This window comes from Cotesia glomerata, linkage group LG6, assembly GCF_020080835.1.
Source record: "Cotesia glomerata isolate CgM1 linkage group LG6, MPM_Cglom_v2.3, whole genome shotgun sequence".
NCBI classification, from domain to species: Eukaryota; Metazoa; Arthropoda; class Insecta; order Hymenoptera; family Braconidae; genus Cotesia; species Cotesia glomerata.
The window spans coordinates 24519671-24545178 of record NC_058163.1 but is presented as its reverse complement, the minus strand read 5'-3'; the positions used below and the strand labels follow the sequence as shown (position 1 = coordinate 24545178).

Genomic DNA, 25508 nt, shown 5'->3' with positions numbered 1-25508 from the left:
AAAGCCACTTTGCTCGATCGAAATATCAAATATAATCCTCTTAAGTCGCTCCCGTCGTTATACATCCTACACATGCATGTGTGCAGACACGAGTATTTTTACTTACTCTTTATATAGTAGCTGAATTTGTGGGGTGGTATCTCACCGAGTGACCAGAAGCTCCTATTCCTTTTCTCGATACAAGTTTTACTTCGGCGACCTTTACTCTGTGGGCTTAATACTATATATATATATATATATATATATATATATATATATATATATATATATATATACACTCACATAGAACGGCTGCTTTGGTTTGGTTATTTTACTTCGGTTGAGTTTAGTTGCTTTTACGGCGATTGAAACGCGATCCGAGTCTTTAGACATGCCGTCAGGTGGCACCAGTATGTCTGCGGTGAGTTTGGGGTAGAGAAGCCTCTAGAGGTTCCTTGAGGGACATGTCTCATAAGTATAAGTACACGGAAAAAAAATTTTTTTTAAATTACCGTGAAAATCACAGCAGTCCAAAAATATTTGATTTAATTACAATTTTTTTAATAATTATTTACGGATAAAATGTAAAAAAAAATATTGAAAAGTATCATTAATTTTTACTGAAAAATGAATAAGAAAAATAATTATTTTTTCCTAAAATTAAACTTGAATTTTAAATAAAATTCACAATAAACCATCGATGGAAAAGTAATTAAATTACTACCGTATCTAGAGTAATTAAATCTAAAAGTTTAAAAAAAGAAACAAAAGTTGGAAAAACGAAAAGTTTGAAAAGGTATCAGCGAATGAATTCAACAGAAGGGTTTCGTGCTCGGGGATATTGCCCCGATATCTTTCGATTATCAAGAGCGTTCAAGACAGCGCGAGGATCCGTAGCTTCTCGAGCGGGCAGCCGCTGTCCTGTTATAGAATCTCGGGCAAATAAATAACAAACTCCTCTCAGATAGAGCCCAGACCATTGTCTTCTTGCTCTTTCAATTAATGTTTTTGATTGATTTCGCTCTTTTTCCGACAGTAATCTTCAAATTTCTTTTTTTGAAGAAACAAAAATAATTAACAATTATCTAAAATAATTAAATAAAATTTCTAATTAAAAAAAAAAAAAAAAAAAAACTTGACTCGGATTCGAACTTAAGACCTTATTTTCTAAATAAACAAAAATTTACACAGCAAAAAAAATTATTACTGTTTTTTCTTGTTAAAAATTGCTGGATTAAAAATTAAAAAACATTAATTAAAAATTAAAAATTGAAAATTTTTAATTAAATTAATTTTAATTCTTAATTAAAAATTAAAAATTTAGTACCGTTAGAATTTTTTTTTTAAATAATAATTTACAATTAAATAGAATAATAAAATGAAAATTTTTTATAGAAAATAAAAAAAAAACTATTATTGGGATTTGAACCCAAGATCTCAGTTTTAAAATTTTTTCGTAAAAAATCATTAAATTAAAAAATTTTTTTTAAGAATAAAAAAAAATGATCTAAGAAATTGAATAAACAATTAAGTGTATATTTTATTGACAGATTTTTTAGGCTTCGAGAATCAATGTAACAAGCCTTAGAGAAATCTTAATAGAATCAGCGAGTTTTTTTACAACTCGTCCGTCTTTTCTTCTAATTTTTTGTCAGATTTTTTTAGCCGACGACTGACCGCTGTCGGACCTTTCTTATATAAAATGCTAAGAGAGTTTTCTGTTTCCATTCCCGTCCGCCGAGGGTAGAAAGTATAAGGCAACAAGACTACTTATTCCAAGAGTATAACGTGGGGTGATTTATGAATATTGGTTGCTGTTTTGTGTATCGGTAGGTAAATTTTATTAAAAGTAAATAAATAAAAGTAAAAAGTAAATACAAGTATAAATAGATTTTGTGTAAAACTCATAAGGATATCTTTACTAAGTTGTTATTTATCGCGAATAAAAAGCAATTTATAATATTAAAACGGGTATAGTTTGCAGGGTGTAGTTTGTTTTTATTAAACCCTCGGGGATGAAGAAGAGTAGAGGGTAGGGTTATAAAAAGCAATTTAATATTTTATTATTGTATTTAGATTCACATTGAAGGAGATATTGTCTAGCAAAAAATAAGTTTAAATTGAATTCCTTGGTCCCTTTGTAACCCCTTGGCCCCTTTCCTAAGAAGGCGCTTTTTCTCCGTGTTTTTTTATGGGTACTAAACCTCTCTGGCTACTCTACTCGAACTCAAGTTGTCTTGAATCGCGATGGTGCAACGATTTCTTCACTCCCGCTCGCCCTCCACTAGTGACCGCACTTTTCGCCCCTTGCCTTATATCTTCCTTTCTTTCCTTCTTTTCTCATGATACACGTCCGAAAACTAATTTCTAACTGACCAAGAGCTTTGACTTATCTTTAATTGGATCTTCAAGATTACTTAATTTTTATTTTAATAAAAAAAAGCTTTCTTTTCGCTCAGAAAAATATTTTTACACTAAAAAAACTCGCAGAAAAAAGCCGACTTTATTACGTTAAAAAATTTTTTTTTGGTTATTAATTCTTGCTTTAATTAAAATCTGTTATTGTTTGGTTCAAAAGTATGTTTTTAACTCAATATAATCCAAAAAACATATTTTTTGGATAAATGAAAATTTAAACCCCAGATATTACTTTATTTATAATTTTTAAAATTTAATTTTCTTAGAAGATTGTCGAGTGTTCTGTCTGAGTAAAAAGCTGCAGGGTAAGAATTTATAATTCCACGTGTATAGTGCTAGAGGACTTTTTCGGTGAAATTTCCCCAGCAATGTTGTTGGGCTAAAAAATGCGATCCAGCTCTCAACAGGCAGAATTCAAGGGTCGCGACGAGGACCAGTGTGTATTTATATATGTACAAGGGTATCCCTTGTATACTTATATGCTGATGATCATTATATCGCCAATTAGAAGACAGCAAACTCGGTACAGAGTACGGTGACGCCTAACAAGCTTCCTGGGGGAGTAAAACTTACATTTACTCACTACGCTGGTACATACCCGTATACTTGGCCCCTAATCATACAAGGGCCCCTACTCAATCTACCTCTATCTAAATTATAACGTAAAATAATAATAATAATAATAATAATAATAATAATAATAATAATAATAATAAAATATCTTTTTTAAAAATTATCTTGAATATTGAAGTCCTTATTTTCGAAATTTTAACTCAAGAGTTACAGCTACAATAAAATCGACGTTTAAAAATGTCAGTAAAAAGAACTAATGATATTTTTGAAGATACAAGCTCACCCTGACATTACACTCATCGAGACCTTTCATTTGAGTACCCACATCAATTTTTCATATATTTTATATATTTATATATATGTATATATGAAAAATATATCAATATGCATGTGGGTACTCAAATGAAAGCTCTTGATGAGTGTAACATCGGGATGAGCTTATATCTCTAAAAATGTCAATAATTAACAACTGACATTGCTATCTTGTCAACTAATGACATTTATTAAAGATATAAGCTCATCCCGATGTTACACTTATCGAGACCTTTCATTTGAGTACCCATATCAATTTTTCATATATTTATATATATTACATATATGTATATATGAAAAATATATCAAAAATGTATGTGGGTACTCAAATAAAAGCTCTTGATTAGTGTAACATCGGGATGAGCTTACATCTTTAAAAATTATCAATAATTAAAAAATGACCTTTTATCTTGTGAATTATCGAAATTTTTAAATATATAAGCTCATCCCGACATTACACTTATCGAGACCTTTCATTTGAGTACCCATATCAATTTTTCATATATTTATATATATTACATATATGTATATATGAAAAATATATCAAAAATGCATGTGGATACTCAAATGAAAGCTCTTGATGAGTGTAACATCGGGATGAGCTTATATCTTTAAAAACTTCAATAGTTAAGAAAATACATTGCAATTTAACAAAAGTCATTATTTGATTAAGCAAAATTTTTGTTTATTTAGTTCACAAGGCAAGGTTGCTAGTTTGAATAAATAAATTTTTATTTTTCAATAAAAATATTTTTTATAACAAACAGAGAGAGAAAAAAGGTAAAAAGATTAATTAGCATTAGATTTGTTTGATGAGGGTGCGTCGTAAAATATTTCACGGTCTAAATCATTTGGGGCGAGAGTGCAGGTGGTACAACAGTGGTGGCTGGTCTCAATTAGTTAAACTTATGTCGTGGAGTCCAATTAGAAGCACGGGGTTGCTCGAAAGCCTGTTTACACAAGTTTGACGTTCCCGCGTACAGTACCTTCTGTACACTAGTGCCAGATATAGACGTATGTACAGAGTACACTCGGGTACTGGTTTCAGCACTACTGTGCCTAGTGAGTACATCTCAAAGCATATGCGTCTACTTCTGCTCCCCGTCGCTCTGTTCCGCGTCCACAGGCAAAGGTGTCTTTTTCCTCCGCTAATGACTAATTAGCAGCCACTCCTCTTGTGTACCACGTATAATGACACACGATCTTCAGCTTTTAATCATTATCAAGTCCTACAGCCTTTCCTGTCCTTGTCTCCAACTAGTTTTTATTTATTGCCTCGGTAATTTATTTTTAAATTAATTTAAACATTTTTTTATCGCTAAAATTAATTTAAAATATTTTTTTATCGCTAAAATTAATTTAAACCTTTTTTTTATCGCTAAAATTAATTTAAACATTTTTTTTATCACTAAAACTAATTTAAAATATTTCTAACTGCAATTACATCCGTAAAAAAATTGTGTTGATAAAAAAATAATAATTGAAGAATTTAAAAAGTATTTCTGTTAGTAGATATCAGCTCGTGTCACGCGATATTGGATATCTTCTCGAGTCGGTCAATAGAGCACGGATTTATATTATTTTTGTTGGAGACAAAAAAGGAGAAATTGAATTTAAAAAGAAAAGAGATTACGTTGAGAATGCCCTATCAGTGATACGGGACAGGAGACGTCCGTCTCAGTTTATGTCATTCGACTCTGAGCTAGAATTGGAGTTTTATATATATGTCTATCTAATATATACATATATATTAGACTACCTTCCGCTTCTCTACGCTTAGCTGTAGAGCAAGAACTTCTATTCGAGAGCCCCGAGACCAGAGAAAGCTACCCGGTAGGGAGAACAAGGGGTTTAATAAAAATGTCAAATATAAAGTAGCCACCGGCGACGGACATTTTGGAAATAAATTAATGTAAGAAGAAATTGACGGGCATCTAATATAAATTTTTGGTTTTTTATTTTTACAATTTATCAATTATTAACCTTGGTAATATTTTTTTGTTCGTTATAAATTATAAGTAATTTTTTAATGTAGTTTTTTACATCCAAATTTTTTTTAACAAAAAGTATTTTTTGCGTGAATTTAATAATACAGCTTAGAAAAATTGCGCAGGTTCACAGCGCCAATTTTTGCGGATTAAAAAAAAAATAGTTGATTCAAGAATAAAATAATTTTGAAGAGGTTTGTTTATCCATTTATTTATTTATTAATTGTTTATACAACGAAAAAAAATTTATTTGATTCAAGAGAAAAATTATTTTAAAGAATTTGTCTTGATTAAAATAAAAAAAATTTTGAACTGAGAAATTTTTTATTGTTTTAGTAAATTTTTGTTTGATTTAAAAATTTTTTGTCTTGATTCAAGACAATTAAACTCAAAATTATTTTCTAGGTTCAAGAATTTTCTTCTTTTATCAAGTTAATTTTTTTCAGAGTAGATACATGATTATCTAATATATAAAATTCTCGTGTCACAATGTTCGTTCCTATACTCCTCCGAAACGGCCTGACCGATTCTCATGAAATTTTTTATGCATATTCAGTAAGCCTGAGAATCGGCTACTATCTATTTTTCTAACCTCTAAGTGATAAGGGGTGTTCACCCTAAAAATTTTTTTTTTATTTTTTTGATAAAATTTTTTTTTTTTTATTTTTTTATTATGTAGCATCAAAAAATACATACAACTCTAAATTTGCACTTTTTTATCACCAACCCTTGCTTTTTAATAGTCATTTTCATAATTTTATCATTTTCTATCCCGCTCGATAACATCAATTTACTTAGTAATTTTTTTTCTACACTAGAAATTCTCTAGAAATTATTCACATGGCAAAACAACGTTTGCCGGGTCAGCTAGTTCATTATAATAACATTAAAAAGAAAATATTAACATGATTCCATAATTTTTTAAATTAAAACTGTACAGTCAACTCTTTGTTAGATTTTTTAGTGTTGAAAAAAAAATGAACTTGATTTAAGAGAAAAATTCTTGAACCAAAAAAATCATTCTAAAAGCTTAATCGTCTTGATTTGAGTAGAAAAGTTATTAAATCTAATTAAAATTTATTTAAACCAAGAGAAATTTCTAAACTCAAGAATTTTTCTCTTGAATCATTTTAATTTTTTCTTTTTGTAATGTTTTTATAATGAATAATAATGTGTCTACTCTAAAAAAAAATTAATTTAATGAAAAAAAAAATTCTTGAACCTAGAAAATAATTTTGAAGAGTTTAATTGTCTTGAATAAAGACAAAAAATTTTTAAATCAAACAAAAATTTACTAAAAACAATAAAAAATTTCTTAGTTCAAAATTTTTTTATTTTAATCAAGACAAATTCTTTAAAATAATTTTTTTTAATTAATAATTTTTCTCTTGGATCAAATAAATTTTTTTTTGTTGCATAGTAAAAAATTTTGCGTCATTACGTCAAAAAATTTTGTGTTAAAAATTTTTATGTTAAATATTTAACATTTTTTTGTGTTGATTTAACACAACCAATGTTAAATTTACACTTAAAAGTGTTAAATATTTAAGACAAAAATTTTTAACACTAAATTTTTTGACGCAATAACGCAAAATTTTTTACTGTGTGTAAATACAATTAATTTTAATTCAAATTAAAATTCACAATGAATATTTGATAAAAGTTCTAGAAATAAGTAAATAAATAAATGGATAAAGCAGTTGGATGAAACCGAGAAAGCATATAGAGTCAGAAAGCATGTTCAGTACTGGAGAGGAAGGATCCGGGGGTTGCCGTTTATAACTCTTACTCTTACGGTCTTCCCAGTTGAGCCTCGGAGCTTCAGAGAAGGCCAATTAGCAGCATAAAGCTGGCTGCAACACGGACTCCTGTGTTGCAGGGGTGAGATGTTTGTATGTAATAATGGATTGTTACTCAAAGTATCCGGCTAATTAATTAAGCTCTGCCCTCTTCGGTGTCGCTCTCATCCTCATAATAATTTCCCTCACAAGCGTATCCCAGTTGGTTCACTTCCGTTACACAACAGCCGAGAACCGAGCTCGGGATTCATGTATCTGTATCATTCATCCCACCACCCTCCACTGCATATATACTGCATATAACTGTGCAGTATATATTACAGCAGCTAACCGGTAAACTCGTATCCAACGTCACACCTATTTGTTCGCTGGAACGTTCTCAACTTCAGCAGCGTCCTATCCAAAACTCTTGTTAACGTCTTCCTTAACTTCTGCACCTGACGTTCTATCACAACTGCTTAAATTATTTATTATAATTGCTGCTTGTAATTATAGCACTCAGACACTTAGAAAAAAATCATTTTATAAAAGGAATAATTGTTGAGCATAAAAAATTATTTTCAATCAAGTAAAAAAATTTTTTAATTGAGAAATTTAAAAAAAAAAAAAATTTGAGATAAAATTTTTTAAAATGTTTTTCTTGGTGAAGAAATTTTGTTTTTAATCAAATTAATTTTATTTATTAAGCTATATATTGATTTTTTAGGTCTAAAATTGCCATACAAACTCATATATAATTTTTTTACTAAATTTAGTATTAAAAATTTCCGCTAGATGGCGCATGATAGCTAAATATTTTCGCTACCGGAGAGTTAATTTTCAAAAAATAAGTTATAAAAGAAAAATTATTCTTTGACGTATGAAATCAGTAAAGGGAATAATTGTTGAGCATAGAAAAATATTTTTAATCAGGTGAAAAAATTTTTTAACTAATAAATTTCTCTTCAAAAAAATTTTAGATAATAAAATTCTTTATAATGTTTTTCTCGTTATAGAATTTATGTTTTTAATCAAATTAATTTTTTATATATTACTATGTTAATAATTACAATAATTAGTAATTAATTTTATTATTTTTCCACGTGAAAAAATTTTCTGATATGATCTGATATAAAAATTAGCTATATTAAGCTATATATTGATATATAAGGCCCAGAATTGCCATACAAACATTTATAATTTTTTTTTTAATTTAGTATTGAAAAGCTCCAATAGATGACGCATGGTCGCTAAATATTCTCGCTATCAGAGAGTTAATTTTCAGAAAATAAGTTATAAAAGAAAAATCATTCTTTTAAGCTTGAAATATTTTATTTCTCGGTCTATTTAAATTATCAATTAATAAATTAAACAAAATAAAAATTTATTATCATAATTTTAATAAAATTTACATTTAGGAAATTTTTGTTAGGAATTTTTTATAGTTGAATTTTTTTTATTAATTCATGAATGAAAATTTTATTTGAAACTCAATTTTTTTATGTTTAAATCTTCAAAGACATGATAATAAATATCCAAAGTAAAGAAACAAACATGTGTGTGGTCTAGAACCTTCAAGTGAATAAAAAAGAGCGGGAAGATAAAAATAATGAATCGAGAGTTGTTTTGAAGTTTAGTAATGCTGAGTATATACACACCACAAGGATCTGTTGTGCTGGCGCCATTCGATGCGGACACGACCAACCCACAAGCCCTCTTTACCCTCTTTACTCTCTCGTTACATTAGTTATTCCTAGAGTGTATATTTATATATAAATATATAGAAATGTATAAAGTATCAAATGCATACACACACACATACACAAACAGAGCTAGCGTAAAAGTAGCGCAAAGGAACAGCGAGGAGTTCACTATTGCACTGTAATACTGGCAGTGTAGCGGAATCCTGTTGGACCGGATGGAAACGGAAGTGACGCATTTACTTGGAAGCTCGTAGAACTTTCACGATTTGTAAAGGGCTTTGTATACCAGAGAAATATATGTACATGTTACGGTTGCGATGTATAGAAAATAAAAAAAAAATATATTTATCTATATAAAAACCGACTGTTATAAATTATCGACACTCGTGCCGCTCGATTTAACTTCCGAGGCTTTCCAGAAAAATTTATCTGCAAAGAGTACCACTCCAATCACTAAAAACGTCTTTGCATTACGTTTTTTGTACTTACTAGGTCGGGATAGAAATTCGCAACCCCTTAATTGTTTTTTGAAAATTTTTTAGTTGGGGAAATTTTTTTTTTTTTATTTTGCACGCCTCATAAGCGAAGCGTTGCGGTAGTGCTCTACTTTCGACATTTCAAAAAAAATTACATGAACACTAATCTTTCTCTCAAGAAGCCTTAAGTGATAAGTAATAAAAATTTTAATTACATGAACACTTGAGTGATTGTCGGTGACTCACCTCCGAATGTAAGTGCATTAGAGTATATTATCATAAATAATAACAAATACTTTGACGTCAATACAAATTGTAAGAAGCAATTACCCAAAAATGCATTTTAAGTCAATATTATTTATAAGTGACAAGTTACATGGTATCAATAGTAGTATTTATTTTCTAGTTATTACAAAATAAAATCTGATTCCAATTGATTATATTAAAATATAAATTACCAGTGGGTAATTTGGGCTAAGAGATTTTTTTAATAGAAGAAAAAATAATTGATGAATTTAGATCTTTATCTTTGATTAAATAAAGATATTTTTTGTTAAATAAAAGTATAAAATATTGTAAGTTATAAAATTGTATATTATAATAGAAAATGGCAATCTTTTTCATTTCAAGAAAAAAAATTTGAAGCTTAGTAGAATACAATTTATTGCACGCCTCATAAGCAAAGCGTTGAGGTTGTAACAGGGAAAATCGAACTTCCCGGGGTCATTATCGACCCCGATAATTGACGCACGGTAGGTAAGGGTTTTCCCTTACTTTTCGATTTTTGACAAGAGTTTCGACTTGTCACCGGGCGTGCTAATCAAGAGTCCCCACTACTGTTCCCGGAAAATGAAGCGGGGCATAACAATAGGAAAGTTCGAGAGCCTGAGCTGAGGGTTATAAAAGAGCGAGCACGAAAAACATCGAGGCTTTTTCCCTTCTGGAAGCCAGTGGCCTTTTGCCTTTTGTGAATCAGTGACCTTGTTGAGATTAAATAAGTCAAGAGAGTGCAGTTTTGAACGCCGACGATAGAAAGCAACTACTGAGGAGTTTATTACGGTATTTGGAATTGGACAAGCCCTGACCGGAAGCTAACATAGTGGTTTGAGACGACAAGACGCCAAGCGGCGGAGCCAGCCAAGTTGGACCGGAGTATCAGTCGTCGTTGGATAAAACAATGATTGAGTCTCCAGGTATTTTTGATTTTTTTAGGCCAAAATCGATTATTAATTTAATTAAGAGGCTGAAATAATTAAAATTAATTTCTCGAGCGGTCATTTTTATATTAGCAAGTTTTGTACTTTAGAAATTCATGCGCCAAGGTCATTTAGCTAGTTTTTGTTATTGGATATTTATTTTAAAAGAATGAGATTAATAGTTTATTTGTGAATTTACTGTAGAGAATTTATAAGTAATTTATTATAGGCCTGTTGGCTATGATAAATTAATTTTAGTTAAGAATTTTCGAGATATAAAGAAAAGTAAATTTGAATAAGAAATGAAAATGCGTAATTAAGTCAGTGAAGGTCATTCTAGAATGTATGTAGTTAAGAGTTGTATTGAGACGCTTAGGATTCGAATAGTTGATGTTTAGAATTTTGTTTAGGAAGATTAAATTTAGTAAATCCTGTAATGAGTTCAGTAGAATTTATTAATTGAAAATATTAGTAGAAAATTTAGTAAGTGAACTAGTACAGAAATTTAGTGATTATGTAATGTGGTAAAATTTATTTGCAGTAAACAAGTGTTGGCGTAAAATTTAGTAGATTATGATAGTATTGTAAAGTTTTAGAAAATTAAATTTAGGCCGGTGGATAAATGTAATTGAATTGTTTAAGTTAGAAAAGTGCTAAATCAATTATTAAATAATTGATTGAATTTAAGGATAATTTATTAGATAAATTCGATAAGAAAATTTGGTGAATTTGGTAAATTTAGTTAATCTGGAGATTAAATTTATTTAAGGAAAATTGGTTAAAATTTTATTTAAGAAAATTTGGGAAATGAATTTAGTTAAGAAGATATATTAATGAATTTAATGAATTAAAATCGAAGGTCAGAATTTTGTGTTAAGAAATTGTTAGGCGTAATTTTGGAATTTTGGAAAATACGAAATATTGAGAAGTTTTATTGGGTAAAATATGTTGTTTGTTATTCCGTCAGTTGGACGAGGGTTAAGGAATTAAGAATCTAGATGCGTAATGGTCTATGATTAAATTTAGAAATTAGGAATCTAGATGCGTAATGGTCTATGATTGAATTAGGAAATTAAGGATAGATGCGTAATGGTCTATGTAGAGTTAAGAAATTAAGAAGATAGATGCGTAATGATCTATAGTTGAAAGAATTTGAGGGTATTTAGTTGTAAGTTTTGGCAAGTGCCTGCGTAGGTGAGAGGTCCTCACAATTAAGTAATTGATAGGTTAATTTTAAGGGTAATATTATTAAGGAATTTTGTTAAAATAAAATTGCTTACATTGAATAAATAATTAAATTGTTAATAATTGTTTCTCAGTAATAATTTTTCAGCCTTTCTCAACTTCTCACGACCCGATCTTTCCTTCTCATGCTCCCCGTTACAAGGTAGTGCTCTACTCTCGACATTTAAAAAAAAAAAGCAGTTTTCTCGAAACAGTAATTGATTTTTTTTTATTTATATCGCACTTACAGGTTAATCTGAGTGTACTAATATCAAGTCAAATAATTTGTCAGGCACATAAAATATATTTCAATAACAATTATTTTGTTCAACATGATAAATAATAACATAATAAATAATCTTTGCTTATGGATTGGTGTATGTGGCAGGGAAATTGCTCGAAAAAATGATCGTACTGGAATAATTTTTTTTTTATTATCTAAAGTAACACACTTAGGGCTTTCTCAATTAATATGAGCGTTCAATTCACTGTCGTTAAATTATTATTTATAAAAAACTAATATATGACTGTGTATTTTGTTGTATATCTATCAATACATTTTATTATAGTACTTTTTTTTCTCACCTTAGAATTATGGCGCCACTAAACCATAGCAGAGTTTTCTGTTTTTTATTATTTTGCTTTTTATATTTTATTTCAATCAATTTTATTGTGAAAAAATCGTGCACTGATTTTCCAAAATTTTCTTTTATTTTACTTACTTAATAAATTATTAAATTTATTTTTCAGACGGCGGAGTAACTCCAATCATGACGATGGACGTGAGTAAATCGGAAACGAACAAAAACGGCTCGGCGCAGCAGGAGATATGCGCGGGATGTCGCAAAACCATAACAGAAAGGTTAATTTTTTTAATTGACAATCAATTATATAATATATTACATTGTAAAAAATCTACAGTGAATTTTTTTTATTGAATAAAAATAAAAAAATTAATTGCTTACTTAAAAATTTATATTTAAAGATTTAAAAAATTAATCAAAATTTTTTGACAAATTTAATATTTTAAAAGAATTGCATCAATTTTTTTTTTAATTCTTATAAGTAGCAATTTTTGATAAATTCTCTCTAAAATAATAATTATTTATTTATTAAGAAATTAATTCATTTATTTATTAAAAAATTATTTTATTTACTTATTACGAAATTAATTTTTTTATTTAATAAGAAATTAATTAATTTATATGTTAAAAAATTATTTATTTATTAAGAAATTAATTGATTTATTAAGAAATCTTAAAAACAATGATAATAATAATTAGTTATGATTCTTGTAATTTAGGTTCCTCCTGAAAGCCTTGGACCTACTGTGGCATGAAGACTGTCTGAAGTGCAGTTGCTGTGATTGCCGATTAGGCGAAGTAGGATCAACATTATATACAAGAGCCAATCTGTTACTTTGCAAAAGGGATTACCTGAGGATATTCGGCCACGAGGGTCATTGTTCGGCTTGTTCCAAATCAATACCGCCCTTCGAGATGGTAATGAGAGCTCGGACAAACGTTTACCACTTGGAGTGCTTTGCGTGCCAGCAGTGTAATCATCGGTAAGAAAATTTAATACTTTTCCAATTTTTTTATACAAAATTAAAAAATGAATTATCAATTTTATGAAATAATTAAAAGGTAAAAATTTAGGAAAAAACCTTTTCAATTGACACTAAGACAATACGACAATAAGACATCAAACATCAATAAACAAGATGTCTGTCAATCTTAAATTTTTGATTTTATTTTCTACTTCTTCGGTAGAAGTACCGTCACTCATTTTCCTGCTCCCTCCATTCCAGGTTTAGTTACACCTCCCCTCCTTGTCTATAAACTGTAAACTATGCGACAGTAGTTTCGCACCGATACTCTACACAGACAATGCGACATGAGCATTCACGATGAGAGTCCACTCCTCCAGGGGTTGGTTTACAAGTCAATTGGGAAATCATCCCTCTCGCTTTATTTTTTTTCGACCCATTTCAAGTAAGGACTTTCTCATCAGCCTACTTACACTCCGTACTACATTTTTATTTCTTCATTCTTCTGTTGTATTATATATAATTATTTCTCGCGTGACAGTTTTATGTCCAATATGTTTGTCCCTCCGGCTTTAACATTTGTTTATTAACAGGTGAGTTTTACTGTTTTTTTTATTGCCAGCTATTGTCAATCTCGTTTTTTATGTATTCAAAAGTCACGTTTCCCGTGTGAAATAGATACCATGGATACATTTGATTTCCCTCAGGTAATTCTCCGATATTCCAAAGTTATTTTCTCTAATAAATGTGGTAATTTTTGAGAACGCTTAGATTAGATCATTGTTCTTTAACTATTTTTATTTTCATCCCATAATTTTGATTTTATAATTATAATTTTATGGACTAATCTATACTAATAAATGGAGAGCCGGTTTTTTTGTCCGGTTATACTGCGAAAACTACTGAACCGATCGTAATAATACTTATACCATAAGACGTAGTGTGTTTCGGAGAAGGTTTTAGTATATGATATGTTGGTGATTTCTTATCCGGAACCTAAATTTTTTTGACTTAGAAATAATGAATTTTTATTGTAACTCAATTTATTCTATTCGATTGTCATTTCTTAAAATAAATTTTTTAATTCTATTGGTTATGTTGATATACTAGGCAGATTTCTTCACTTAGGAGACCTGCAATTTCTTTAACTGAAACTTTCAATGCTCATAACAAATTTTTTTTTTCAAATCAATTATTATTCATTTTTGTAAGAAAGACACGGGAATGTTATAATGATTGCACATTGAAAGTTCCAATGAATATTAGCTAGAATAATTAAATGGATAAAAAGTACATGCCCAGTCGATAGAATTGGCAATCTGAGCACGTCAAAATAATACTCTAATTAAATTTCAAGTCTAGATTCAAAAATGCAATTCTATAAAGCGCCCAGCGGAGCGGGCGAGTAACGGCTAGTAAAATGTAAGACGCTTGTAAATAATTTTTAATGCCTTAATATAGCCGTATATCTATTTTTTTAAATTTAGTTCTGAAAATTTCCGACAGGTGGCGCATGGTCGCTAAATATTCTCACTACCAGAGAGTTCAATTTCAGAAAATAAGTAATAAAACAAAAATCACCTTCTTGACTCTTTTAAAGAGTTTATTTGACATTTTGTATGAGTTTAATTAATTATTAACTTAATTTTTATTTAATAAAAAAATTTTTTTGATTCATACGTTTCTAGAAAAAATGCAAAATTATCTCTTTATTCTCATATTTAATTTTATATGACCGGCTTTATATTAAAAAATTTTTAACAGTCACTGTAATGATTATTATCACTAAATAATAATCTAGTTTAGATTTTTTCTTTACAAAACTATCTATAAGTCTAGATGTATTGATATATTGCAGCTTCACGAACAGTAAAACGTTCCTAATGGGGTCGCACATTGGCACTCGAGGATTTCGATTATTTATTCATCAAGCCCTACTCGACAACTCTATCCGTCCTGTCCGTGCGTCGTTTGGTGACCGCGGAAGTTCCCCTTCTCACTTGCTCTCTGGTAGAGTAACACGGGGACCCTCGTTAAAGATTCACCAGAGTTATCTGAGCGCCCAGATTGAAATTTTCCATGCACAGACTCGTCGAGTGTCTCTACTTTGCTCTCTGCACTCTACCAGACACTCTGTGTATAAGTTAGAGGAGAAAGAGGGAGAGAAAGATAAACAACAGGAAGGACAGACTGAGATTACTTTATGCTATTTCCTGTACTGATATTAACATTTTAACACGGGCTGTCAGTCTGTCGCCGTCGATTTAACTGGTTATCTACTTTTTCTTTGAGATGTTTTTATTATTTATACACTTTACACTTTTTATGCTTCTTATCGATTATAGATTAGCTATTATAAAATTATAAAAAAAACTTACAAGGTCGGATCTACGAAATTGTAGGAAATATTTTACTACTTGTGCACTGAAGAAAAAATAACTTTATTCTGGAGAAATATCTTTTATTCACTAAATTATTTTTATAAGAAGCTTATGGATTAATTTACAAGATTTTTGACTAGAAAATCATTTTTTTAGCTTCCAAAATTTTAAATTTAGAGATGGACAATTCTTTATTTTATAAATATATAACAATAAAAATTGAAAAATGATTTATTGTCAAAGAAAAATAATTAATGGAATCTAACATGAATTTTGTCTACTATTTTTTTTAATTATTAACTAAAATTTCAGTTCAGAAGTTTATTAAAAGTAATTTTTCAATTTAATTCCATAAAAAAATTAAAACTAGACAGAGGGTCAAATTTTTTTTTAATAGAAGATATTTACTAATTTTTTTTTACTTTAAAAATAAAAATTATTTGATTAAAGAACAAAATTATTTTAAAGAGATTTTTTGTCTTAAAACTCATTTTTTTAGAGAAGAGAAATTAGAAATCGAGAATTTTATTTTCTATAAAAATTTTATTTTTATGATTTGACAGCAAACATTTTAATTAAAACAAGCAACCTTGCAGTCACAATATGACTGCCGTAACTTGTGAACTATAAATAAATAAAATTTGCTTTGTTAAATAATGACTTTTGTTAAATTGCACTGTATTTTCTTAACTATTGACATTTTTAAAGATATAATCTCACCCTGATGTTACACTCATCAAGAGCTTTCATTTGAGTACCCACATGCATTTTCGATATATTTTTCATATATACATATATATAATATATATTTTCAAAATATAAGCTCATCCCGATGTTAGACTCATCGAGACCTTTTATTTGAGTACCCACATCAATTTTTCATATATTTATATATATTATATATATTTATACATGAAAAATATATCAAAATTGATGTGGGTACTTAAATGAAAGGTCTTGATGAGTGTAACATCAGGATGAACTTATATCTTTAAAAATGTCAATAGTTCACGAGATACAAGGTCATTTCTTAATTATGTATCTAGAGATAGAGCAGAGATAGAGATAGAGCAACTTAAGACTTCCAAAGATACCAAATTAAACCATAAAAACCCATTTTATCATAAAAATACACTGGCCTTTTAAATTTTGTTTATTCTCTTAATAATATAGATTAAAAAAAAAATAATTTTTTTCTTTTGTTTTATTATTAAGTGAAAATTTCAAGATGATAATTTTTCGTAAATTAGGTTTTTTTTTAATGAGCACGACACCTAATGGTACTTTTTATATAATCATAAGACCATTAAGTTCTCATTATCAAAATGCAAAAATAAAGAAATCAAAATATCCGGAATTTAAAAGAAAAAATAATTAAAAGTAATATAAGTGATTAAAAAAGAGTTTGTATCTAAGAGTGAGTGGACAGACAAGGCAACTTGAAGCTGCAATTATGCCGGGATTTGGTGGAGATTGAAGGAAGGACTCCAGAGGTGTAGGGTGGAGAGCGGTGGAAGTAACGAGGGGCAGTATATAGGAACAGGGATGGAGGAAGAAAGGGTTGAGTTTGGCCGGGAGAAGCGGAACAGAGACAGAGGGCCAGGAGGAGCGTGGGCGACTTGGAACTTGCAATTAAACAGCAACAATTACACGGGGGTAACTTTAGACTGTAATAACACGGAATAAAGGGTTGGCTCCTCGCCCCACCGAGTCCCCTTTGCTGCCCCTCGCCCGGATCCCACCCAGTCTGGTTACCGGATGATTTACCGATCCAATTAGCTCTTCGCGGGGACTCTTCTAAAAAGACGTCCGGTCTAATTTAACGGGCACTCCAATTAAATAGTAACCCTACAATCTCGATTCTTTCTTCTCTTCTCTTCTCTACTAGTACAGGCTCCTGTTCCCTTCTCGTTAAATCGCTTTCAATTGCAGATTCCAGCTCAATCTCGGCTTTCGATTTTGGTTTTTTAGGTTCGAATAATTTTCTTGGGTCGACAAATGGAAAAATTTTTTCTAAAATTCACTGATAAATTCATGAGATAAATTATTGGAGCGTATTATAATTGAGCGTTGCTTTATTATTTATCAGTAATAACAATAATATTTTAATTTTATTTATGTCAATAAACTTTATCTGAGTTTCCTGTGAAATAAAAAAAAAATTTAATGCAGCTTATCGCACACAAAAATAGAACTATTATTAGAGTTATTGTTATAAAAAGAATATTAATATTTTTTTATAGGTTTTATATTTTCGAAAAACTAAATTTTAGTTTTAATAGATCAAATTTTTAATTAGTTTTCTTTGTTTAATTTGTTTTATAAGGTTATTTCATTTGAAAATTTATATAAAGTAATAACTAGTAGTAAATAAAAAAATTACAAATCGACGGTCTAATTAGCAATTCGGCTGCCCAATTTCAAAACACAGTAACTAACATTTAGAAATTTTTTAAAATTTTTCTTATTAAAAAAAGTTTGCTTGCCAAATTGATGAAAAATTTGATTTGTGAATAGAAAATACTTGAATATAAATATTTTTAAGAAAAAATATTTGAAATTTAGGTCTAAAAGTTATAAAAAATGCAGCAATATTAAAAAAAATTAGGTATAAAAAATTAGGTCATTTTTTAACATTCTGATGTAGCAATAATCTAATTATAAATTATTTGAATGATCCAAACCAAAATATTATATCTCTATTAGATATTAAATTATTTTTCAAAGTGATAATAAATTTTGAACTAATTGTTTTTTCGTACAAATGGAAGATTTTCTAAAATGGAGTTAGACAATTTGCTAATTAGAACGTCAAAATGTCATTAGAGTACATTTTTACAAATAATATTTAACTAATTGCATAAAATTTTATTAAAATAATAATTATATAAAAGCTTATTAAAATTAGTTGTCAATTAAGAAGTCTTCAGCGATTACAGCGCCACATTAAAGTCGGGGAATAATATTGCACTTAGATTTATTTTTACTTGATACTTATTCCAGTAAATTTTTTCAGTAAGTTTAGTAAAAACATTTTATTTTATTGTAATTTTTGACATTAAAATGGTAAAAAATAATAATTCTTATCAATTTTTTACGTCTATTTTCTTACTGGTACAGTACAGTAAAAATTAATTGTACTTTTCAATATTTTTTTACATTGGATCCGTGAATAATTATTGAAAGAATTGTACAGTATTTTTTTAGAGTTGTAAAGAAGAATTTTAATTTTTTAATAAATATTAATTTCTATTCAAATTTAGTAAAAGCTAAATTTTTTAAGAAAACAAAATTAAAGTAAAAAAAAAAATCTTAATTGACTAATTTCATAATTTAAGTAAAATGAAGCAGTCGAGTACCGAGACTATTACCTAATTCATTACCAATTCAAATGACGGAATTTTATTGATGGAAAACTAAAGCTTGACATCGACTAAAATAACACTTGACCCTCTTTGTTTTTAATTGCCGTTTTTATTCAGATAAAAGTAATTATCTGTGCTTTTGTCAACAGCTCACTCATCTCGTTACAGCTTGCTGCTTCTTATCGATTCAGAATCGTTTGAGTTATAATTAATAACGCGCCGATAAAGTTTAATGAATTCTACTTTTTTATTATAATATTTCCGAATAAAAAAATTCATACTTTGATTTTTTTTTACGATTTTAAATAAAAAAATATTAATTAAAAGCCTTCAAATCTCCTGAATGCACACAGTGTGAGTAACAGTGTCAAACAGTAATTGTTAAAAGTATATTTATTTTATTTTAGCGTGAAATATCGAGAGAGCCATTGTTCGACATTTCGACAAATGCGTCCACACAAAACAATATGTTATAAACTGTAGGATCAATTTAACGTTTTTTACCATCAATGTATTGTTTATATCGACAGTTTCCTTTCTTTTTCTCTTCCTCTCACTCATCCCTTGATAACCGCGACAGTCTTCGGTATCTTCCGCCTTTTTTCACAATGTGTACACCCGTATCGCTATTTATATCTTCCACCCTCTCATGCTCTCTTTTCATTTTCTCCCTTTTGCTTTATGTACATTTGTTATATTGACTCGTGACAATTACTTACGGGCTTTAATAAATCGATTGTTCAATCTAACGGGTAAGAAAAGAAATAAATAAAAGAAATGTATCTAATACAAAATACTCTAATTATTTTTCAACAGGTTAAAACATAAAAGTTTGAAAAATTCAAAAGTGCACAATTTACAAGCTCATTTTTTTATAAAAAAAAAAAATTAAACATAAATATTTTATATTAATATTATGACTATAAATAATTATTCAAAAATTCACTAAATAAGTAAAGAAAATGACCAAAAAATAATTTAAGATAAAATTTTTTAAAAATACTCCTTAACAAACGTATTATTTATTTGATTTAAGATTATGCTGTAGTAAATAAATTTTTAGATATATTACTTTTTTAATTACGTCTTAAATAAATTTTTAAATAAAATAAAATGAATTTTTCGAAAAATAACATTTTGTAGAAACTTTAAAATCGTTCATTTAAAATTTTTTTAAAAATGTAATTTGAAAATAAAAATTTTAGATTGAACACATATTTTATTTAAAATTTTTGGTATTAAATTTTATTTGACAAAAGTTTCAAAACGAATTTAAAAATGTGCTTTTTAAAATCTATATTATTAAGAGAATAAGCAATATTTTGTAACGAGTATATTTATTTAATAAAATGGGTTTTTATGTTAATATAGTAAATTTATAATGATAAGTATTTAGGCTACATTCTAAAATTCTCCATCTCTAGGTACAAAATTAAAAAATGACCTTGTATCTTGTGAAATATTGACATTTTTAAAGATATAAGCTCATCCTGATGTTACACTCATCAAAACCTTTCATTTGAGTACCCACATCAATTTTTCATATATTTATATATATTATATATATGTATACATAAAAAATATATCAAAAATGCATGTGAGTACTCAAATGAAAGCTCTTGATGAGTGTAACGTCGGGATGAGCTTATATCTTTAAAAACGTCAATATTTAAGGAAGTACAGTGCAATTTAACAATTTATGAGATACATAGTTAAGAAATGGCTTTGTATCTCGTGAGCTTTTGACATTTTTAAAGATATAAGCTCATCCCGATGTTAAACTCATCAAAACCTTTTATTTAAGTACCCACATCAATTTTTCATATATTTATATATATTACATATATGTATATATAAAAAATATATCAAAAATGCATGTGGGTACTCAAATGAAAGCTCTTGATGAGTGTAACATCGAGATGAGCTTATATCTTTAAAAACGTTAATAGTTAAAAAAGTACAGTACAATTTAATAAATTTCATTATTCAATAAAGCAAAATTTTATTTATTTATAGTTTATAAGTCACGGCAGTCACATAGTGACCGCAAGGTTGCTAGCTTTTATTATTTTTATAATAAATAAGTACAATCAAATATGAGGAAAAAACTGTCTTAAAATGTCAATTTAAAAAACGAAAAATTGCGATTTATTATCAAGTTAATTTTGAATAAAAAATTACAGAAAAAATTAATCACAAATTGCAAATATCACCCAAAAGTTAACTAAATGATCGAGTCATTAAAAAAGAAGCATGCCGAGTTAACAATTATCGCAATTTCGTTAGCGAGTTCTAGAGTTCTAGTGACAGATAGAAGCACGAGTTAGGGGTGGAAAATGAGGGTGGGAGTGGAATAATGTATATGAAGTCTCTTTAAACGGGACGAGCTTTGATCCAGCCGGAAATGCGACCGAGCTGGCATAAACCAGATATATTAATAATCGCACGGCAAATAGAATTATCGCATTGCACGTACGGCACTCATTCCATTCCGCATTTGCGCTTACTCCGGGCTATTATTATATGATCCATGATTCTACTCGACTATTCTCTCGTACTCGCTACTCGGTTTAGTTGTTCGCTACTCATAAGAGTTTGTATTTGTCTCACCCAAATTAAAATGAATTAATATCACGTGAATTATGAATATGAATCCTTCATATTTTTATCACACATACACACACTTATATATTATATATTATACATTATATGTTTAACGTAATACGTAACTTCGCTCAACTGTGATTCCACGATGATGCTAATTTATTTTTTTAATAAAACTATTTTTATTCCACGGTCCTTTATTAATTTTTATCCCAGGCTTTTATTATTTCGCTTGTGAAAAATAATTATTTTTTAATTAAAAAATGTTTGATGTGATATTTTATTATGTTTTAATTACTTTTTTTTCTATTCAAAGTATGTGACACTCTTCTTTGACGACCGAGTGTTTACCGCGTGATTTTTATAAGTTTGCGTGTTTGCCGTTAGATGGCCCTGGATGTCTTGTTTCTCGCAAGTACTTTTGAAAAACAAGAGTTTGATTTATAAAATGATTATTATTTTATTTTAAAAAATTATTATTTGCAAATAAATAACTAGTTTATTTATTTAACATTTGAATATTTAAGTTTTAATTCAAAGTCTGGATTAAATATTGAGAATTTAAAAAAATTATATCACAAAGACGAAAAATTCTATTAACTTTTATTAATAATTAATAGTTAGATTAATAATTGTAGAATCTAAATAAATAATAAATATTTTAATTTTTGTTCCAGTTTCTGCGTCGGAGACAGGTTCTACCTTTGCGACAACAAAATCCTCTGTGAGTACGACTACGAAGAGAGACTAGTTTTCGCGAATATGGCCCTACACCCCCCAGTATCTCTCACCCATTTAAAAAGACAACTTCCGCCGACGCCAACGCCGACGCCTCCGGGAGCTACGCAGAATCTCCATCCGGGTCACAATCAGATTCATCAAGGACATCCGCCACAGACACTCGGACAATCTGTGCCACACAATCACGTCAATGTGAGTTTATTTTTTTATTCTAGTCCATCTTCCGGCTGAGTTTTATCGCGTTTATTTTTTGTCCCAAAACTTTAAGCTGCAATTTGTTATTTATCTCCTAAAGTTTTTTCGATAAATTTTAAATTAACGAGGAAAAAATATTTTATTATTAAACAAGACGAAATTTTTAACAAAAATATTGACGTTTGTTAAATTGCACTGTACTTTCTTAACTATTGACGTTTTTAAAGATATAAGCTCATCCCGATGTTACACTCATCAAGAGCTCTCATTTGAGTACCCAAATGCATTTTTATATATTTTTCATATATACATATATATATTATATACCAAATATATGAAAAATTGATGTGGGTACTCAAATGAAAGGTCTCAATTAGTGCAATATCGGGATGAGCTTATATCTTTAAAAATGTCATTAGTTGACAAGATAGCAATGTTAGTTCTTAATTATTGACATTTTTAAAGATATAAGCTCATCCTGATGTTACACTCATCAAGACCTTTCATTTGAGTACCCACATGCATTTTTATATATTTTTATATATACACATATATAATATATATAAATATATGAAAAATTGATGTGGGTACTCAAATGAAAGGTCTCGATGAGTGTAACATCGGGATGAGCTTATATCTTTAAAAATGTTAATAGTTCACAAAATACAAGGTCATTTCATAATTATTGATGATTTTGAAGATATAAGTTCATCCTGATGTTACACTCATCAAGACCTTTCATTTGAGTACCCACATGCATTTTTATATATTTTTCATATATACACATATATAAATATATGAAAAATTGATGTGGGTACTCAAATGAAAGGTCTTGATAAGTGTAATGTCGGAATGAGCTTATATCTCCAATAATATCATTAGTTGACAAGATAGCAATGTCAGTTCTTAACTATTGACGTTTTTAACAATATATGCTCATCTCGATGTTTTAATCATCAAGAGCTTTCATTTGAGTAACCACATGCATTACTGGTATATTTTTCATATATATATATATATATATATATATATATATATATATATATATATATATATATATATATATATATGAAAAAATGATGTGGGTACTCAAATAAAAGGTCTTGAAGAGTGTAATGTCGGGGTGAGCTTATATCTTTAAAAATGTCAATAGTTCACGAGATACAAGGTCATTTCTTAATTATGTATCTAGAGATAGAGAATTTTCAAATGCAGTCTAAATACTTATCATCATAAATTGACTATCAGTGAGAATGATATGAAATCTTGAAAAGTCACAAATTCAAATCAAAACCTTTGCAATCACACTAAATTTGACCAAAAAACCGATTTTACCATACGATTATCCTGGACACAAACTTTTCCTCATTCTCTTAATAATATAAATGAGCCTGATTATTTTTTTTTCTGTGAAAAAAAAAATTTTTCCTTCAATTTAGCAATTGAAAAATAAATAAAAATTTTTAACTTTTTATTTGACAGGGTCAAATATCAAGTACCCCAATAAACGGAATGTCAGGAGCACGTGGTCCAGGTGACATGAATAATAACGGGTTATCGGGTCCAGGATTAGGGGCAGTCAAACCACCCCCGATGTCAATGCCGGCGCCGACCAGCTGAGACGAGGCTCCACCTATGAAAAAGCTCCGGTGTCTTGATAGTTATTAACAATAACAATTTTATTAATTGATAAAGTTAGAAAACATTATTATTAACATTGATATTAATTGACCGACTAATAACGAGTTAACCAAGTACGTCCAAGCTAAAAATAATTCACTAGCGATTATTTTTCGCGCCTGTGATGAGACGGACTAAGTGACGGTGATACGGCTAACAAATAATTATAAATGATAAATAAAAAAATTAGTGTATGATATTTAAGTACCGAAGCTTGTGTAAGATATTTTTTTGATTGAGTGCACTCGCACATGTAAATACTGAATAAACTATTTAAATAAGTTAAATAATTAATAACTACTATTGATAATGGTAGGCTAAGTAAGACGAAAATCATTCTAATTTAATAATTATTTATGTTGGAAGAATGGCAATAGATAATGAGTATACGATTATAATTACGATTATAAGTACTCTGATTTTTCCAAATCTCTTACTGAAAATATCGTTCATTTATTTTTATTATCATTATGAGTTTTTAGTCTCGTACAGCAACAACCAAAGATATTACCTATAAGTTTTAAGTGAACAAGCATTGCTCTTTCATTTTTGTTTTAAATACTGAAAAAAATTTATTTTATTCAAGAGAAAAATTTTGAAACTAAAAAATTATTTTTTCATCCTAAAAAATTTTTAAATTAAGTAAAATTTGATAAAAATTTCTTAATATTTTTTATTGATGATAAACACGATTAAAAATAATTTTTTTTTTTAATTTGATGAAGAATTTTTGTGTAATTAATTATTAAAAAATTCAACCTTAATTTTATTAAAAAAAAATTAGGAAAACGGTTGACCCTAAAGGCCATCCCTGCAACTTCCCGCTAATTCCGTTAATACCTGGCCGCTTTTTTGAGCTCTTCGAGCTCAAAAGTACAATCTGTGTGTTGTTTTAAGCTCTCCGAGCTCAAAAAGATACCTTTTCTATGCTTTTGAGCTCTTTGAGCTCAAAAGTCTGATAGAAGTTTCATGGAACACTATTTTTTGAATGTTCATACCGCAATAACTTTTGAATGAATGAACCGATTTTTACGCGGTTGGCGGCATTCTACGTAGTTTTTTAAGCCTTATAAATAATTTCTAAGTTTCAATTGGTCAAACTAGAAATTTCGGAGTAACTCTGAAAAAACACTTTTTTCGGTTTTCTTTCGTTCACGATATCTCTCGAACGAATCAACCGATTTTGACCAGCTTGGTGGCAATCGACGTGGTTTTATGATGTTAAGAGCTGATTAGTTTTTGGAATCGATCGGTAGAGCTGTTTGAAAGTTATTCCAAAAAATGTCGAAGTTATGTTGAAAAAATCCTTATTTCCAAATATTTCGTCGAGGATATCTCTCGAACTA

The 25508-nt window shown here is 28.7% G+C and overlaps 1 protein-coding gene across 4 annotated transcripts in view; it reads left to right on the top strand.

The window, feature by feature from the left end:
* The window catches only part of LOC123268222 (LIM domain only protein 3-like), a 156573-nt gene extending 131791 nt beyond the window's left edge, over positions 1 to 24782 (top strand). For 3 of the 4 annotated variants that reach the window (XM_044733152.1, XM_044733153.1, XM_044733151.1), the window contains 4 exons: positions 12398 to 12509; positions 12951 to 13214; positions 22224 to 22479; positions 23965 to 24782. In XM_044733152.1, coding sequence (XP_044589087.1) covers positions 12418 to 12509; positions 12951 to 13214; positions 22224 to 22479; positions 23965 to 24102 — 750 coding nt within the window. In that variant the 5' untranslated portion in view covers positions 12398 to 12417 and the 3' untranslated portion in view covers positions 24103 to 24782. Of the gene's footprint in view, positions 1 to 10087; positions 10421 to 12397; positions 12510 to 12950; positions 13215 to 22223; positions 22480 to 23964 lie in introns of those variants that run through there. The other variant, XM_044733150.1, reaches the window with a different exon arrangement.
* The last annotated feature ends 726 nt before the right edge of the window (positions 24783 to 25508 follow it).